Source organism: Bos grunniens, chromosome 20 (assembly GCF_055505025.1).
Source record: "Bos grunniens cultivar Pamir isolate PY7600 chromosome 20, Bosgru_T2T1.0, whole genome shotgun sequence".
Lineage (NCBI taxonomy): Eukaryota > Metazoa > Chordata > Mammalia > Artiodactyla > Bovidae > Bos > Bos grunniens.
The window spans coordinates 69,656,467-69,676,377 of NC_141184.1; the positions used below are offsets into that span (position 1 = coordinate 69,656,467).

At 48.9% G+C, this 19,911-nt stretch overlaps 1 protein-coding gene across 2 annotated transcripts in view; it reads right to left on the minus strand.

Annotated features, from left to right (window-relative positions):
• Nucleotides 1-19,614, minus strand: part of KCNIP1 (potassium voltage-gated channel interacting protein 1) — a 408,852-nt gene extending 389,238 nt beyond the window's left edge. The window contains exon 1 of one of the 2 annotated variants that reach the window (XM_086361125.1): nt 19,145-19,614. In XM_086361125.1, the coding sequence (XP_086217251.1) occupies nt 19,145-19,397 (253 nt within the window). In that variant the 5' untranslated portion in view covers nt 19,398-19,614. The remainder of the gene's footprint in view (nt 1-19,144) is intronic. The other variant, XM_086361127.1, reaches the window with a different exon arrangement.
• Between the last annotated feature and the right edge of the window lie 297 nt (nt 19,615-19,911).

Consider the following 19,911-nt stretch of genomic DNA (forward strand, 5'->3'; position numbering starts at 1 on the left):
CATCCTGCTGCTCTTTCTCCCTCCTTTCCCACCATTATCAAGGGCTTCCTTCTCCACAGTGAAGAACCTGATTGATGCAAACTCAAAATAATGCAATGAAAACTATTATTCAAACCTCAATTTTTGTGACCTCCTGAAATAATGCTAGCCTCCCCCACCTCCATCAACAATTCACCTAAAATTCCTCCTAATTTCAAAACTCCTTGGGTGTGCAGATTGTAGGCTGCACTCACCATATTGCTAATTGGCAGCACAGGCTGGTGCATAAGAATAGCAAATGTCTTTTGCACTTAGAGGAATTTGAATTATATACTTGCAAAGATACTGTTTGATCACAGTGCAGCTATCTTATGCCTCATCAGGCACTGCCCTTTCGTATGTAGAGAAAAGAGACCAAAGCAAAATCAGAAAGACATGAAGAAATTCACCATGGTCTAGGGTAATGGTTTTTAAAAAAAAAATTTTTTTTTTTTTAATGTAGACCATTTGTTAAGTATTTATTGAGTTTGTCACAATATATTTCTGTTTTTTTTTTTAATATTTTTGGAATTGATAGACTCCAAATGCTGCTTCTAGAGAGGAGGCAAGGTATTTGAAGACGTGCAATTGTATCTGTAATGTTAATATGAAGCAAATGTGACAAAATGCTAACACATTAGTTTTGAGGGGTGCTTTCTGAGGAGCATATGGGTGTTTTATATTATTTGTTCTATTTTTCTGTGTTCAAATGCTTTCTCTAAAATAAAAGAGTGAATGGAAACAAAAATATGTTTGGTTTTTTGGCCATGTGGCATGTGGGATCTTAGCTTCCCAACCAGGGATTGACCCCTCACCCCCTGCCCTGGAAAGAGGAGTCTTAACCCTTGGACCACCAGGGAAGCCCCTAGGGTAATGGTTCTCAAGTGGAGGCCGGCAAGGTCAGAATTATTTTCATAATAATATTTACATACTGCCTGCTTTTCACACTCTCAATCTCACCATGTGCGGAATTTTTCAGAGCTTATGTGTGTGACATGTGATATCACAAAAGACTGAACACGGACCTGAGAAACCTGTTGTCTGTTAAGCCGAGCACGAAAGCAATTTGCAAAAAAGGAAAACAATGCGCCCTTTCTCAATAATTTTTTGAAAATGTAACTATTTCTAATAAAATATAATCTTTTGTTAACCTGGGATGGGTTTATCATTGTTTTAAAATAAATTCATTTAAATGAAACATTCTGAGTTTTCATTCCTAAAATGGTTCAGTTCAGTTCAGTTCAGTTGCTCAGTCGTGTCCGACTCTTTGTGACCCCATGAATTGCAGTACACTAGGCCTCCCTGTCCACCACCAACTCCCGGAGTTCACCCAAACTCACGTCCATCGAGTCAGTGATGCCATCCAGCCATCTCAGCCTCTGTCGTCCCCTTCTCCTCCTGCCCCCAATCCCTCCCAGCATCAGGGTCTTTTCCAATGAGTCAACTCTTCGCATGAGGTGGCCAAAGTACTGGAGTTTCAGCTTTAGCATCAGTCCTTCCAAAGAACACCCAGGGCTGATCTCCTTTAGAATGGACTGGTTGGATCTCCTTGCAGTCCAAGGGACTCTCAAGAGTCTTCTCCAACACCACAGTTCAAAAGCATTAATTCTTCGGCACTCAGCTTTCTTCACAGTCCAACTCTCTCATCCATACATGACCACAGGAAAAACCATAGCCTTGACTAGACAGACCTTTGTTGGCAAAGTAATGTCTCTGCTTTTGAATATGCTATCTAGGGTGGTCATAACCTTCCTTCCAAGGAGTAGTGTCTTTTAATTTCATGACTGCAATCACCATCTGCAGTGATTTTAGAGCCCCAAAATAAAGTCTGACGCTGTTTCCACTGTTTTCCCATCTATTTCCCATGAAGTGATGGGACCAGATGCCATGATCTTCGTTTTCTGAATGTTGAGCTTTAAGCCAACTTTTTCACTCTCCACTTTCACTTTCATCAAGAGGCTTTTTAGTTCCCTTCACTTTTAACAGTGGTTAATATAACCCATATAAACCAAATCTCTTCTGGAGTTGTAAGTGTGTTTTTAGACTCTAAAAGGATTCTGCGACCAGAAAGCTTTGGAACTGCTGACCTCGTGTGTCCAGAGACAGTCGGGGTCCTCTTGCTCCTCCTCACTGTGCCCTGTGTGCGTCCATGGCCTCCTCTAAGCTTCATGTGATCCCTACTTGGAGCCAGGAGGGGAGCTTCCATTTCCCCATCTCTCCTGCCTCCAGGGTCTCTCTGCCACCAATGGATTTGTTCATGAATTATCTTCCTGTTCCTTAACCTTCATCATGTCGATTCAAAGACGGAATTCGTCATCTCCCTAGATTTCCACAGCTCTCCCTTCCCACTCATATAAAGCACATGCTCATCAGACAACTTCCTTAAATGCTAAGGAGGATGGGGAAGAGATGTGTATAACTGTAGAACAATCAACTCCCGACTGAGTGTTAGACAAAGGTGGTGCTTCATCGCAAAGGTTGTGCCTCCCTTCTCAGGTACAGAGACTTCAACTTCCCATAATCTCCCTCACCCCACACCAACTGCCCTCAAGCTACATGAAGTAAAAACAGGGGCTTCTGTGGCCTCCACAGCTTTCAGACATGTTTTCTGTCTCCAGTCCCAGGGAGACTGTTGCCCTGAGCCTACTCTGTCCATTCTGGAGCCCTTGCTTTTTGACACTCCTTTGTTTTCTTATATTCAAACATAAACTCATTTTCTCTGAAGGTCAGTAGTTCTTTAAAGATCATCTAACTTTTCCCCACATTCTAGTCTGGTGCTTGAGCCCTTCCTATAATGTTTCTCTTTATCAACTTATGTCAACATCTTTTTTGACAAATAACTCATTGTATGGGGAGGCAGCTCCTTCTATTTCAGGATGTATTTAGCAAATTACTCCTTGGACTATAATCTATCATCTGCAATAATAAAAGCTAATATTTGTTGAGCACCCGTAGGCTAGGATCCAGGCTAAGCTTTAATATGTATGGTTCATTTAACCCTAACAAGGTCCTTTAAGGCTGTTATTGCTATCTCAACTTCATAGATGAGGCAACAACAGTGCAGAGATTTAACTTCCTGAAGGTCAAAAGTTAGCTAACAGCAGAGCTGGAATTCAAACCTGAACAGTATTGTTTCAGACTCTACGCTCTAACCACTGTGCACCCTTCCCCTTGCTGTTGTTCAGTCAACCCCAAGGACTGTGGCACACCAGGCTTCTCTGTCCCTCACCATCTCCTGGAGCTTGTTCAAACTCATGTTGGTTGAGTTGATGATGCCATCCAACTGTCTCATCCTCTGTCGTCCCCTTCACCTCCAGCCTTCAATCTTTCCCAGCATCAGGGTCTTTTCTAATGAGTCAGTTTTTCGCATCAGGTGGCCAAAGTATTGAAGCTACAGCTTCAGCATCAGTCATTCCAATGAGTATTCAGGTTTGATTTCCTTTAGGATTGACTGGTTTGAATTCCTTGCTGTCCAAGGGGCTCTCAAGAGTCTTCTCTAGCACCACAGTTTGAAAGCATCAATTCTTCAGTGCTCAGCCTCGTTTATGGTCCAACTCTCACATAGGTACATGACTACTGGAAAAACCATAGCTTTGACTAAAGGGACCTTTGTCAACAAAGTTATGTCTCTGCTTTTTAATATGCTGTCTAGCTTTGTCATAGCTTTTCTTCCAAGGAGCAAATGTCCTGCTTCTTAGTCTCTGCCTAATGTCAAAAATGGCAAATTCTCCACAGGACTGATAGTTTGTTGGGTGCCTCTGTATACCTTCCCACAGAGCCCAGGCTCTCAAATGGCTCCCTGGAGCCACATCTCTGAAGAGCTCACAGATGTGGAGTGACACCCAAGCAAAGCATCTGGAAAAGCCCTGAAAAGATTCAGACGGAGAGCTGCCGACATGGACAGGTGGATGGAGTTAGCTATGCTCTGCCTAATGCCGCGATAGCCCAGCCCACAGCCCATCAAACACCCGGCAGCAACCCAGGCATGCTACGGCCACAGCAATCCATGAACTGGTCACCATATTAAAAAGCAGGGAGGAAGAGAGGCTGTGCTGACTTGTCTCTTTCTTAGGGACCTCACACTTCTCTTGGTCAACCCTGCTTTCTTCTCCAGGTGTTCCCAAACCACTGGTTCCATACTCCATTCCAGAACTTGTCCAGGAGTGGATAGCATGCTTATTTATACACAGCTTCAGGATTTTCTTTTGCAATCATCAATAAAAATTGGGCCACGTGACGCCTTCTTGGTATCTAATTTTTCTGTGACTCTGTTGGCCATGCACGTGGTATTCTTTGAAACATCTTGTACACATGTGTCTTTAAACACTGTTTTGTATGCTCTCTATGGGTTCTTTCCAACTCCCGGAACTGAAATAGTCTGAGTCATAAGCCAGGACCTCGTTGGTCTGGAGCAGCCTGAGCCTCTGACTTCCTGTGAGTGTCTTAGCCACACTGGTTCATCACACTGCAGGGAAGGTGTGAAGGCCAAACAGAAACCGGTGCCATTCGCCCCTCCATCGGATTATGCGCCCCAAGCAGACTCAGTCATTCTACTCTCTCTTTCAGAACATGTTTTAAAGGCTTTTTCTTATTCTTAAATTTGGGGGGAGGCAAGTTTCAGCTTAGTGTAACCTTATTCTTCTGGTTCTAAACTATGTGTTTTATTTATTTTTGGAAAGGGGGCCTGCAGGGAGGAATGCTCAGAAAGGTGAGAGTTCGAATCTAGATTGTCTATGAATCTAGGCAGTTGAGACTCCATTTCCTCAACTGGAAAACGAGGGACTTCCCTGGTGGTCCAACAGTTAGGAATCTGCCTTCCAATGCAGGGGGCACGAGTTCAGTCCCTAGTTGGGGAACTAAGGTCCTACATGCTGCTAAGGTGCAGCCCCCTCAAAAAAGGAAAATGAGCACAGCATCCTTTGTCTGATAATTGAGTGCAACGCTGAATATGAAGTGCTCAGCACAGCCCTTGGTATAGAAAAGATGCTCAGCAAATCTTCACCGTCCATTTGAGCAAAGGTGTCTCCTTCCTCAGATGATATTGATTCTTCTCTGAGCTCAGAGAACTTCCCACTTCCCTCTTTTTCTCATGAGCAACTTCCCACTTTTCTTTCTTGTGAGCATGGAGGACCATCTTGCTTCTCCTTTTCACTGTTAACTGTGCTGTCTTAAAAATTTCTGCTATGGATAGTCTACTTTGAACTTTCTTGAATCTACCTGTATAAACTCAGTTCCAGGGGAAAAGCAGTGCCTGGTTGAACCATCCAAGGGCCAAAGGACCAGTTTCCATGACAGTCTACTTCATGGAAGAACCACCAACATTGACAATAGATCTGGCTGGAATAATCCTCCCAGTGTGAGGCAGGCAAATCCCTTGGCCCAGAAATTAGGCTTAATTGGAAATTAAATTGCATCTCCATGCCAACTGCAGGAAGCTTATATCCACAGCTAATTTATCAAGGTGATGCCTTATCTCTGAGAAGCACGTGGGAATAGGTGGCTACATCAGCAAGGTTACAAGCTTGTATCTGATGAGATGAGCTTTCTTTAAAGTGAAGCTTGAACCCTTCTGGTTCTTCATTTTGGGATTCCTGCCCTTACTGGCTGCCTTCTCTTTGCCAGGCACCATGCCAGGACCTAGAGATGTCGATGCTGCGGGAACCCGCACTGAATGCTCACTGCTCTGAGCCAGGGGCAGAAAGACCCCCAAACCACAGTGCTCCACTTAGTTATCCAGAGGTGAGTGTTAAGGAAGGTAGAGAGCATTACAGATAACTTCATGGTTAAGAACCATTGTTTAACACCGATACTAGTAGTTCACAATGGTCAGGGTGACCAGACTCTTCACTAACACCTTTACACCCATTTATTCCATTTATACAATTCTCCAGGCAATGGTAGTAAATAAATACATGATTTCATTATCACCACTTTACTGATGAGGAAACAGGGACCGAGGAAGTACTTAACTTGCCTGAGGTCATTGTCACTCAGTTAATAGGTGGCAGAGCTGGGAATTATTTATTTAGGCTGCACCACACAGCACATGGGATCTTAGTTCCTTGACCAGGAATTGAACCTGAACCCCCTCCACTGGAAGCATGGACTCTTAGCCACTGGAGCATCAGGGAAGTCCCTAGAGCTGGGGTTTAAACTAAGGTCACTTCTTAGTGAAGTCAATGCCTTTAGCCCCTTTGTTTTCCCCAACTATGAGGTTTTTAAAATGTCCACCTATAGAAGGGCTTCCTGGGTGGCTCAGAAGGTAAAGAAACTTCCTGCAATGCAGGAGACCTGGGTTTGATTCCTGGGTTGGGAAGATCCCCTGGAGAAGGGAATGGCAACTCGCTGTAGCAGTCTTGCCTGGAGAAACCATGGACAGAGGAACCTGGCACGCTATAGCCCAGAGGGCACAACTGAGAGACTGACATAATAGGAGCGTTGCAAAATTAGTATCTAGGAGATGCATACCCTTCACCTTGGTTCACAAATTATTATCAATATTTTGCCATATTTGCACTCCTTCACTGTGTGTTTTGTTTTTTTTTTTTGACTCATTTGAGGGTAGTTTCAGGGATATTAAACACAAGTCTGGTTTAGAAACCAGCTGGGGATGAGTGTGGCTGGAGGAGAAGGTGTTTGTGTTGGAGGAGATATGAGCAGGAAGTGGGGTGGGACCACAGGGTACGGGCTTTGAGCTCCAGGCCCGGAAGTTTGGGTATGCTCTAATATGAAGAGGACAGGCAATGTCATAATGCAATGAAGACATAACTTTATTGAAGCTATTGGGAAGAATTAAAAAATTAAAGATGTGTATTCAGTGAATGATGTTTTATGGTCTGATTAAATATACATGCTTATTGAAGACAAAGCAGAGAATATAGTTCTTTTATCAAGAAGAACTTTAAAAAATAACCATGTATCTCAGCTAAAACCCAGGATTTCTGTTTGTGTCTTTTCTGTTGTACTTTTTCTGTCCATGTATCTATTCACAGATTGGAGTCTCATTGTACATAGAGTTTTGTAATCTGATTTTTCACCTGATATTATGTCAATAGCATTTCTGCTTGTTATTAAGTAGTCCTCAAAATAATTTTTCAAAGGTTTAATATTATTGCACCAGATGGATGAATCAAAATTTATTTAGCCCACTATTTTTTGACAAGGTGAGATCATCTCCAATTTTTCACTATTGTAATGCAATACCCTTATGCACACCCCTGAATAAAAGTCTTTGTGTACATCTCTGATGATCTGCTTAGAGTAAAATTCCAGAAGTAGGGCTCCTGGATTAAATGAACCATCTCTTTGTCAGCCCTGGTGTGGAGGAGACAGGAGGGGAGAATCGGGAAGAGATGCGGCCTGCCAGCTGCATCAAAGCAGTGAGACATGATGAGAGCTTGGACTCTGGGGACAGTGCTGAGAACGGAAAGCGTGACAGACAAGAGAACCACAGGGGGAAGATAATCAATGGGACTCAGGGAGCAAGATAACCGAAGGTGCAAATTGGAGATGTGAAAGTTGGACTATAAATAAGGCTGAGTGCAGAAGAATTGATGCTTTTAAACTGTGGTGTTGGAGAGGACTCTTGAGAGTCCCTTGGACTGCAAGCAGATCGAACCAGTCAATCCTAAAGGAAATCAGTCCTGAGTATTCATTGGAAGGACTGACGCCAATACTTTGGCCACCTGATGGAAAGAACTGACTCATTTAAAAGACTCTGATGCTGAGAAAGATTGAGGGCAGGAGGAGAAGGGGACGACAGAGGATGAAACGGTTGGATGGTATCATTGACTCAATGGACGTGAGCTTGGGCTAACTTGGGGACATGGTGAAGGACAGGGAAGCCTGGCATGCTGCAGTCCATGGAGTCACAAAGAGTCGAACGCAGATGAGCTACTAAACAAAAACACACTGGGGACATGTATGGAGAAACAGTGAAGTCAGGAGAGAGAGGTTTGTTTGGCTTTCACGAGTGTTGACTAGAGGCCACAGGAAGACATGCAAATAGAAAGACTTGTGATCTATCCTCCCTTCCTCCCTTCCTTTCTCCATTCCATTGAATTAGGATCACTGGCACCTTGCTAGGGAGAATAAATGTGGACAGAAAGATGGACTCGAGAAGACAGAACACAGAAGCAAAGGCTTTAATGGGCATGCAGGGCAGAGACTACCAGGAAAGGAAAGAAGACTCAGAGGCCTAGGTTCCAGGGCCAGCTTTGCTTCCCACTGCGTTGTCCCCTCCTGAGCATCTCGTCTGCCTGGTGGCCTGCTCAGTTTCTCTGGCCCAGGTGCTGGAAAAGCAGCTACAGCCAGGACAGCCCCTGCCCTTGTGGAGCTGGACTGTCAGTGGACAAACCAGGCCAAAGATAAAGGAATAAATGTGTGACGGAAATGCAGGAGTGCTGTTCAGGAAAATGAGACAGCCTCAGAGGGTAGAATGTGCCGTTGTGTGTAGAGGGAGATGAGGATCTCAGACAGGAAGGGATTTGAATGAAGTGCGGGAGAGAAGAAGAGGAAAGCTGGTGGAGTGTGTCCAGAGAGAGGGCAGAGTGACTGTCAGGACCCGGGGGCTAGGACCTGGTGTTCCAGCAAGAACAGCATGACCTGGTGGTGGGAGGAGAATGTCAGCAGAGTAGGAGGCCAGAAATGCAGGGACAGATCATGCAAAGGCCGTAGGGACTTCCCTGGTGGCCCAGTGGTTGAGAACCTGCCTTTTGATGCAGGGGACGAGGGCTCCATCTCTGGTCAGGCGCAAGTTGCTGGGCAACTGGGTCTACATCCCGCAGCTACGGAGCCTGTGAGCCGCAATGCAGACCCTGCCTGCTGCAGCTAAGGTCTGCCACACTCAAATAAATAAATACAAATAAAGTCAACCCTTTATTAAAAAAAAAAGGCTATAGACCACAGAGGAAAGTCTGCATTTGACTCTGAACCTGGCAAGAAATCACTGGAGGCAGAGTTGTAAGGAAGCGCATTATGTATTCTAAAAATATGGGAATGGATGAACAGCAATGATTGAATGGATAAAAAAAAAAAATTATGGTTAATCCCTACTCTAGAGTATTATTCAGCCTTAAAAAGGAATGGAATTCTGACACATTCGACATGGATAAACCTTGAAAACATTATTCTAAGTGAAATAAGCCAAGTGCAAAAGGGCAAATGCTGTGTGACCCCACTTACATGAGGGACCGACAATAACCACATTCATAGCGGAAGTGAAGCGGTGGCCAGGAGCTGGTGGAGGAGGGAAAGGGGCGTCATTGTTGGATGGAGACAGAGCTTCAGTGTGGGAAGACGGAAAGTTCTGTAACTACATGGTGATGACGGCTGTACAACAATGTGAAATGCAATCGATGCCACTGAATCGTACACCTCAAAATGGTAAATTTCATGCTACATATATTTATGACAATACAAAATGTGGGAAAGAATGCTATGTAAAGAATTGTCTGTGGGGCATATTAATTTCCTAGGGCTGCCTTAACAAAATACCACAGACTAGGCAGCTTAAACAATAGGAGTATTTTTCTTTGCGGCTCTGGATGCTGGAAGTCCGAGCCCAAGGTGCTGGCAGAGCTCGTTTCTGGCGAGGCTGTCTCCTCTGCTCGCAGAGGCTGCTGTGTTCTCACCGTGTCTGCACGTGGCCTTTTCGATGCGTGCGTGTCTCTCCTTGTAAGGACACTGGTCTCATCAGATCAGGGCCCCACCTCATTTAACCTGAAATACTTGTTTTAAGTCTTATCTCAAAATATACTAGGTCCCCTGGGTACTCACGAGTTCCATTTTGAAAGTGTGTCTGTAAGCCCAATTTGTTTGTAAGTTCAACAAAGTTACCCTAGGTATCCGACTAACACAACTGACTATACAGTACTTTTCCGTAATAGGTTTATAATGCTTTTCACGTCAATAATATTTAAAAAACGAACACAAAAAATAAAGAAAGCATTTTAAATCTTAAGTCGCTAAGTCGTGTCTAGCTTTTGTGATACCGTGGACTGTAGCTCGCCAGACTCCTCTGTCCATGGGATTTTCCAGGCAAGACTACCGGAGTGGGTAGCCATTTCCTTCTCCAATCTCAAACTTTATGGTATAGCAACAGCTGGTGCTTCTTAGCAGTAGCCGCTCCATCACTGCTGGTTTTATACTTGCTTCTGAACATCCTGGGCTTGCAATAAAGATGCTGCATTACCGTGCTCTGCACAATATTGTAAAGGACACAAAAGCACAACCACTGGCACAGGACGCACACACGTGACAGTCGTGACACAGGAACTAACTTACACGATGGAACATGCGAACGCGCGTTCACGTCTCAGAAAGCTGGCAACTTGAAGGCTGCTATGCAGGGGACGCACTGTACAGCCTGAACGCAGTTAGGGCCTCGGCACGTGAACGGGGGCGGGGAGCACAAAAAAGTCCATGATGGAGGATGTCGGTGCTGAGGGCTTGGAGGCAAAGAGTGCTTCTTTGGTACTGTATGCGAGCTTCAGAGTCATAGCTCTGGCTTTGTCATCTTGGGTAAAGTAATCAGCCTCTCCCAGCCTCACGGTGGGAATAACTAAAGAAGGTAACTCATAATGCCAGGCTGGATTGACTGCAGGGATCCTTGTAAAACCTTAGCAGACAAATCACACACAGTGAATGGACAGCAGCTGTTATTATTCCTCATATGGGCCCTGTTGGGTTTGGCAGGACAGGCTGCTGCTTTTCGACGGGTGAGGCCAGGACAGGGTTAATCAACGCAAGGACGGCAGGAGGGTGCTGCAGTCCAATATGCCTCATGGCTGTGGTTTAGGAGTATCCCAAGGCACAGCCGGTTCCCAGCTGATGTTTTCAGACAGCGAGCTGCAAGCCTGGGCTTGGCTTTGCCTGCCAAGCACAGATGGTTTGAAAAATGCCACCCCAACTGGCCCAGGGTTAATCAAAAGATTACAGAAAGAAAATTGGGTAGGCTAACCCCAGCCTCTCAGACATAAGCCTCTGAATCACAACTACCCTTCTGACTCCTGCTCCATTATCTGCCTCTGCTTCTGAAGCACCTCATTCCAGCAAGAAATGGAAACTGGCTGGGCTGGAATTACAATGGGAATGCTTGCTGGGTGGTATTTCTTCTCTTCCCCCTCTGTGCAATCTCAGCTATTGGGCTAGTTCTCCCATATTTTTTGTGGTTGGGCTGGGGAAGGGGAATCTGTGCGTGAGGATTTGGGGTGTAGTTGGGGGGCAGTGAGTCACAGATCTCAGGGGAATTCTCCAGAGCTGTGCTGCTTGGGTCAGAATGGAGGCCTTGAAACCTGGGCCACCTCTTTGTTAAGCTGGGAAAGAACCAGTTTTGTCTTTATTACTTTCCTACACCAGATCTGAGTTTCAGAAATGAAGGGAGTGTCATGTAAGGAGTAAAACCGGAACTTGGAGGCAAACAGCCTGATTTCCAAGTCTGGCTGTATTCCAAGCTGGCTGTGTGACCTGGAGCCAGACACTTCCACTCCTGAAGCCCAGAACTTCTCAGCCGTCAAGAGGGTTAGTGGGAGCTCTCCACCTCCTAGGGTTCTTGTGTGTATTAAATAAAACCGTGTGCAGTGCTCACAGCCATGTCAGGCATAGAGCAGATGCCATGCATAGTGTTACAAGGATTGCTGGGAAATCTTAAAAGTCTAAAACTGGAAGGGGCCTTTGAAACCAGCCACTCCCTCATTTTAGTGATGACGACACTGAGGCCCAGAGAAGGGAAGGATCTGGAATCAAACCCAGGCCCAGCTCCCAATCAGCTGCTCTTTGCAGCTCTAAGACCACGAAGTGGGACTCAATGGCTTTAGGAAGACAGGACCATGTTTAGCATTACATTCATGGCCCTCCTGCCATCATCCCAACAGGAAGAAGGCTTTCTCGTGGAGCGTACAGGGACGGGGCTGACGGTGGTCATAAACATCTTCACTGGTGTCTCTTCCTGGAGTGCTGGCTTCCATTGCATCCAGCTGGCCTGGGGAGCCTGTGTGACCTCCCCTCTGTGCATCTGGCCAGCCTCCATGGCCGGGCAGCAAGGGCAATCCCACAGAGCATGCAAGAACCGGGGTGAAGGGGTGGCCAGGCCCTTGGTCTTGCTTGCACTGACCCTTCACCTCATCAAGGTCACTGTGGCTGGTGACTTCTATCAACTTCCTGCACAGAAATTCAGAACAGGAAGATGGGGCATGGGAGGCCTCCACACTAGCCTAACAAAGCCCAGGCCTCAGAAATGGACTCCAGTCACACTTTCCTGAGTGTTGCTGGGCAGGGAAAGCAGTCGGTCATCATTTATTCAACATCCATCCACAGCTCGAGGCATCACCTAAGGCCCATGCGGTGACTGTGCCTGCTCTCAGAGGGGCAAGGGAATGGTCAATACAAACATAAAACCACTGAATAAAAAGGATAATTTCAGCTGTGGACAAATCCTTGTTTACAAAGATGTAATTGAGAGTGGCTGAGGGTGGAGGTGGCAACTTTGGAGGAGCAGCACACCTAGAGAAGAGCCGGAAGAAGCCTTGACTCAGGGCTTGTTTCTTTGGCCTCTCCCTCCTTCCTGCCAGCTACAAGTCCAAGGTCTAACCCCAGGAAAGGAAGAGAAGGGTGGGAATGTGCCTTTCCCTGGGCAGCTGTTCTGTGCTTGGTGCCAGGTGTGCCACAGGCACCCGCTCCTCGTAGCCCCACGAGGAGGGAGAGACTGGCCCCATTTTTCACGGGAGGACACAGACTCAAGGTGGGACATGGCTTGCCCTGGGCTGCCCTGCCAGGCAGAGGCAGGATTCGAAGCCAGGGCTGCCTGGCTCCAGAGCTGTGCGTCCCCAGCGTCTTCCAGTCTTCTGTGGCTGCTTCACCCGACCACATCTGTTCTCACGAATCAACAGTTCTCTGGGACGTGGGACTTACAGTCTGGTGAGAGAGGTAATCCAGGGAAGATTCTGCCACCTGAGCAGAATGGGGAAAGTGAAGGTCACACTGGCGTGGCCAGGGACCTCTGAACCTCCCAACACTGAGTAAGACCTGATTTGAGCCACTGTGTCTTCATGTTGCAGCCCTCACACCTGCCAGAGGGGCCCACTTCCAGCTACTTTTAATTTGAAACAAACTAGGTGCTCCCCCGTGGTCTTAAAGTTAACAGGATGTCTGTGCAGCAGGGCTGGGATAAGCAGCCTTGAACAAATCCTTCCTGCCTGGTATCGGTGTCATGTGGAACAGAGGCCTGGGGGCCCAGAGAGGGACAGCCTGGGCAGGGGAGGAGGTCCCACCCTCCTCTCTCGTCTGCTGTGGGACTAAGGGGACCCCAGAGTCCCAATCCCTGAGGAGAGCACCTGGCCAGCAAAATGAATCAGGGAGTGATGGGTCTGCCACAGAGGGACAAGGATAAGAGACCTGGAGGCTGGGATGAGGGCTACTGAACAGGGGAGAGCCAAAGCAAGCACACTGCCCACCCTGGCAGGCTCTGGCTTGGGACTGAGGAGGCAGGAATGGACCAGAATGACGGAACTTTCTGCTGATGGCAAGGTACAAACGCTCAGAGGTTGCCAGTTGCAACCAGGGAAGAGGTTGTGTTCACACGGACTCAGTGCTTACCTGCATGGCTGGGACAGCAGACTAGCTCGGACCGGGGATGGTGGGGACCTTAATTTTCCCAGCAAAGATGGGTGCACACAAGTTGAGCTTCTCAGGAGGCAGGTGGTGTCCTCCTTTTGACAGAGGGCACTGTCACATCTCACAGGTTGCAAGATCCCCAGAGTCAAGGTCATTGCTTTCCTAGATAATTCTAGTAAAGAGTCGATGTCTCTATTCTAGTCTGCCTGATGACATAAAACTTGTGTATTTCTCCACTGGCATGACCATGTTTCATACTTGCCCTCTAAGAATGGAGAGCGGTGAGGGAGGGTCCCTCGTGGGTGCAGAGTTGGCCCACCATTCAGTAGGTGCCCAGACCCCAGAGATGATAGCGAGGCCAGGTGGGCACACATGCATCTGTCTCGCTGACCTTGGAGTGTGGGGGTGTTCCCTTTACCCATCAGTGTTCCTTAATCCAGGCCATGCCACATTATGGAATTTGTCCCAACTCCTTGCAAGACAGATGGCTGCCCTGAATTGATTCAGCAGGTACAATCATTTCTGACAAACACACCTACAAAATTAACGAGAAGCTGGGGAAACTTTCCTGGTCACAAGGTGGGGAGTGTGCCTGCAGGGGCATCTTCCTCAGCCCCGGGGACAGGGAAGCACCTGGTCTTGACTCCACTAGAATCCGATCTAATTCCAGCCCTGCTACTCATCGCCAGCTAGGCCACCTGGCTTAGCTAAAGGTCAGTCTCCTTAAAATTGTAAAAATGGTTTGAAGTGATTGCAATGCCTACTTCCAGGGTCAGGAGGGACTTGCTCTCAACTCCCTACAAGTGCAGAGTCGCCCCCTTCCCTGCAAGCTGCCAGCCTGTGACTTGTATTATCCTTGTTAAATGAGAAAACAGCCTTTCGTGGTTGATATCGCTATCATCTCCAATGAACAAGGAGGAACTTTGGTTTGGGGAGGTTTTGCAACTCACCCAAATTCACACAGCTGGTGGACCGCAGGGTTGGGACTCCAGCCCAGCCTGCCCGAGGGCAGAGTCCTCCCCAGGTTCAAGGTCAGTTTCTTGAGGCCCATGAACAGCAGTGAAGAGATGGCAAGAGGCACAGCTTGTCTCCAGTGGGTCTGAAGCTGAGCTCCTGCGGTGCAGAGAGAAGTGACCTGGGCCAGGGCAGGAGGGGGAGTTGGGGCTCCAGGTCAAAGTCCTTGAGATAAATCTTACAAGATCAGCACCGGCCCGCTTTTGACCCCGCAGCCACATGGGTGGTCAGGACAACTGAAGCTCTCCCGGATTGGACTCCTACCTCCTGCTTTGCTTTGCCATGTGCGCCTGGGGCGACAAATGGGTTTACAAAATGCAGAAGGAAATGGGCTTAAACCTCCCCAGCCGGAGGGGAGCCTGCACGACCTCTAGCTTCTGCCTCCGAGTCCTGGAGTCTCTGAGCTAGACCTGCGGGGCCGGCTGCACAGGAAGAGGAGGACGCAGGTCCCCCAGAGGCTGGAGCTATGGGACTCCCAGCAGGGAGCTGGGCTTCTGCTAAGTTCTTCCTTAGAGCAGGGGAGGGCCTGGCTCTGGGAGGCACTCTCGTGGCTCCTGATCAGGGAGTCAGGTGTAAGAAATGTCAGTTTCAGCCCTGGGTGGGCCACAGGAGAGAAAGCTCAGGAGAAGGGAAGCAGCAGAAGTTGCTCTCAGAGTCTGTGCCAGAGGCTCAAGAAACAAGCAGGAAGTGAGACATCCCTGCTGTCAGATGCTCGCAGCCCTGAGAGTACCAGTTAACCACTGCGGGAGCACCATGGAACATTTCCGGGAGATCCGTTGCGCAGGAAGCTTTAGGCAGACAATCTTGTGTAATCTTATAAGGAGGACACTTATGATTCCACTTCACAGAGTAGGTAACTGAGGCCAGAGAGAACACGAGGCTCCCCAGCAGAAAGCCCAAGATGTACTAGTCTGGCATCAAATTGCCTTTTCCACTGCATAATCGGCTTTCAAAGTTTTTTTTTTAAGTTAGACACTTGCTGTTAAATATCAATAAAATGCAGTAAGTAAAGCAAATCAGAGTAGAGCCGGAGGGGCAGGAGTGAAGTTGCCAGACACTTGCCCATCCCCACGACTCACACACGACCGCCCCTCTGTTGACAACTGAAAAGCCCTTCCCAAGACACAAAGAAGCTCAGGCAAGGTTCTGAATGATTTGTCTGGCTGGAGGCTTACCCTCTGGCCATAGACTGAGCACCTCTGGGACAGAGGTGTGCACGGTGCTTCCTAGAAACTCAAGCTACTCCAGGTATCACCTCAGGGTGCCGCGTAGTGCTGCTTCACTCATTTAGCCCTACTGGTGGTGCACTCATTTTGGGCCGGGCCCTGGATGCCTAACTGGCCACAGTGGTGGGTAAAAATGCACCTGGCCCCTGCCCTCGTAGAGCTTAAGTGAGGAAGACAGCCTTTAGCTGATGTGTTCCTAAAAGAAAAGACAGATCACATATCGTGATCAAAGCTATGAAGGAAAAGATCGATGTCAAGGAGGAGGACCTGATCTGTTCACATCTGGAGATCTAGCCATGAGAAATCTAGGCCACCAGCCACTGAGACCACTGGGACTGGGGAGGGCTGGCATCAGAGGGAGGTGACCAGGACATGGGCATTCATGGGCCCTCCCTGTTCCCCAGTTATTCCCAAGGCGGGCAGAAACGGTAAGCTGCTCCCAGGACCAGCTGGAGGTCCCTGGGAGTCTTACATTCCTCAGTTGCAAAAGGAGTAGAGAGAAATTCTTCTAAAGGTTGGATTATCACAAATCTAGGGCTCAGTGCGACGAATAAGTGAAATCACAATGAAAATCAGAAATCATGATGCAAATGTCACATGTCCACACAGGCTCTACTCTAAATTCACCTAGGGCTGGTCTATACATTAAAAAGACCTTTCTCCACTCCCCTGCTCTAGGCTTGGCTTTCTTGGTTGTTTATTTTAAAAATATTTACCGAACACCTGGGGTGGGCAGAATGCTGGTTTCCCAGCATGTGCCTGGCACAGAGCCAGGGCTGTGTAACCACTCAGGGCTCTCTGAGGAGCCAGGAGCAGTGTGCCGCCCCGGTGCCTGCCGTGTCACCTCACACATGGGTCTGCAGAAACTCGGCACGAAGCAGGTCCAGGGAAGTCCAGGTGGCCACTCGGTCCCCAGCGCTGGTCCCATGAGCCCTTTCTGTGTCACACAGATCTCAGTCTCTGGAATTCTGAGTGGAGAGAGGGGGCCATCCTGACCCACCGGCTGGCTGCTCTGCAGAGACTGAGGCTTCAATGAGCTCCCACTGCCAGCGCCAACCTCATTCTGCTGCCCAGCCCCAGTGTGCCTTCTGGACTCGGTTGAGATGCTGCCTTTAGAGAAGCTCTTCACCTGCCCGGGCGTCTGTTCTCTGATGCCTCCCTCCGTCTCAGCACCAGCGTGACGTCCCCATGGTGTCTGCGTCTTGTGTCTTTGGTCTGTGTTCCCACCAGTGTGCACGTTTCTTGACAAAGGGCCTGAGCCTTATTCATCCATGTGTCCAGTGTCTTATGAGTGTGGCACAGAACAGGTGCTCAATAAATGTTAAATGAATGATTATAGGTAAATATGCAGATGAAAGTATCTTCATGCTCATTTATTCAAATAGCCATCCACCCTCTGTCTTCTATACACACCCTTTTGCACACCCTCTCTCTCCCTGACTGGCCTCACCTGCTCACACTCACCCCTGCTTGCTGCGTTAAGTCCTTCTGAGATCTCTCCCTGCTCTGATGCTGCCTGGAGTGTACAGCCCCGCCTGAAGTCAGATACATGAAAGAATTTGGAAGCCTGGATGGTCTGGGTCCCCTCTGCAGACCCATGCCCATCTCAGTCCTTGGCGGCTCCTTCACGTGGGGTCACTGCATCATGCCCCGTAAAGCGAGCCTGTGTCTCAGCTTCCCTGGATCCTTGCAACAAGGCTGGGAGGTAGACGGGTTAGGTTCATTTTACAGATAAGGAAACTGAGGCTCAGAGAGGCTGTGACTTGCGTAAGGAACAAAGCTGGAGTTGAGACCTAGGTTGCCTAAGTCCAGGCCAAAGCTCTTTCCATCGTGTTCTGGGAAGCAGAGACTGGGATAGGATGCCGCTCGCCACCCGTTACCCGTGAGAGCCAGAATCGCCGGCGTGAGAAGAAAGCACTCCATTCGTGTCAGAGGACTGAGTGGGGCCGCTCTGCGTGATCCTCTGAGCCCTTTGCTCTCTCCCCTCACCCCAGTCCACCCTGCCTGGAGCCCCTGGGAATTCTGCTTGGCAGCTGACTCTCAGTTTTGAGTTTTCATTCCACCTGGGGTTCCAGGAGGGGCAGTAACCTGTTTCACAAGTGCAGTGGGGGACAGAACAGGAGCGGCGAAAGGAGCGGAGAAAAGAAATAAGCAGAACCTCACCATCCTTCCTTCTATACCCACCTTACCATGTCAGCAGGCTAGACCTGCCGGGCAGCCTTGACCCAGGTCATCAGAGAGGCTCATACACAGCCTTTATCATCTCTCACTGTCGTTTTCAAAACCCCCATCAAGGGCTTGTGGGCCTCGCTCCTTCTCCAAATACCCTGTCTGCTGCTTCCCCCAAGACTCTTTCCTCCTGAACGAAGGGCATGAATATTTAAAGACGTTTTTTCAGCCAGTGCAGTCACATCACGCTGCTGCTCTCTCTTCAAATTTTATCTCCAGAAGTTTGCCAGAGTGTCTCTGAGTGCCTCACACTCCCTGGTACAGAGTGCGATGAGGGGCCCCAGACACAGGGATGGCCCAGAGACGTTAGCCACCCCTCTGTGTCCTGAGGCTGAATGGCACACAAGGAGCCCTGATTCTGGCCCACAAGTACCCTTCGTGGGCTACCTGGGCAGTCAGACCTGAAGACTCCCTGCCACCCCAGTTCTTGGGGCATGGGCTTACGTAGGAGACACAGAAGGAAAAGGGATCCCAAACCACAAAGAAATGATGAACAAAACCCCAGAAACACGAGACCCTGGAACCCAAGAGGAGAAAGCTCTCAGCACACCAGACCCAGAGCTAATATAGATCCTGTATTCACCAGTGCACCATGGATTCCAGCCTCGAAACCACTCCTGCTGGCTCCCTCCAGCGTCTCTGATCTGCAGAATTACTCACAGCCCACCGCATCAAATCTCTCTTTTATCAACAAGACACAACACTCCTCTGTGGATAACTTCTTGAAACTCTAGTCATTCTAAGCCGTTTCCAGTGCTCTGGGAAGGGTCCTGTCCCTCTGCCCGCCTGTAACCAATCAGCCACACACCACCAAATCCATTTCCAAAGTTCCGGGCAATTACAGCCGCTGAGCTCCCTGGCCTGGTGCCCGCCTGCTCAGAGCCAGGACCCAGGTTGTCAGCAACCCCGAAACCCAGCCACCAGTTTCTCCTCCAGCTTCCTTGGAGACCCAGGTGGACCGAAATGCCACGCTTACTGCACCGAGGCACTCGGACCGGCCAGACCACACCAAGATAGAAAACGCGGGTCAAGGCCAGGCTCCCTACCTTTGCTGAGGGTCCCCGTGATGAGCTTAAAGATGGTCTGGGCAAATTTCACGAACCCAAGCTTGCATCTTTTGGAGCAGCCGCTCATGGTGGCAGAGGAAAGGCAGGTTGTGTTGTCAGCGCCCAGAAGGGAGGCACCCACCTTGCGTGCCCTGGAACTTGGAGCCTGCCTGCTCGGATCCTGAGAGATGGATGCACCCCAGAGGCTCCAAGAACAGCACAGCTGCCTCTGCAGTGAGTCCGGCTTCTGCATCCAGAGAGCCCACAGGGCACGGTGTCTGTTCCCTTCCTTCCTCCCGCCAAGCCCCTCCCGCTGTCCCCCCAAGTCCTCGACACGGGAGGACCTCCAGATGCCAGGCTGGGCCAGCACCGGCAGGGCAGAGGGCGCTGCGAGGGGATGGAGGAGGAGAGGGAAGCTGAGCAGAGCAGGGAGGGAGGAGCTGGAGCTCTCCCAGGCTTTGCTGACTGTCTTTCTTACATGGCAGTGGTAATGTAGCAATTAATACCCAAGTCAGAAGGGAGGGGACTGCTACGCAAAAACGCTCCACTCCACAGCCTCCCGGCTCGCTCTCCCGCTCTTTCCTTCCTGGTTAATCTAATAGATCAATTCTCTGAGCTGTGCCTGATTGGGACCTGGGAAGACTCCCCCCAGAGCGGGAGATCACTGCTTAGCGCTCAGTGGAAAGTTTGCAGGCAGCCTCCGAGTGGCCTGGTTTGCATCACGGAGAAGTCGGGCCAAGTGGGGAGCCCCACGGGAGCTGGGCTGT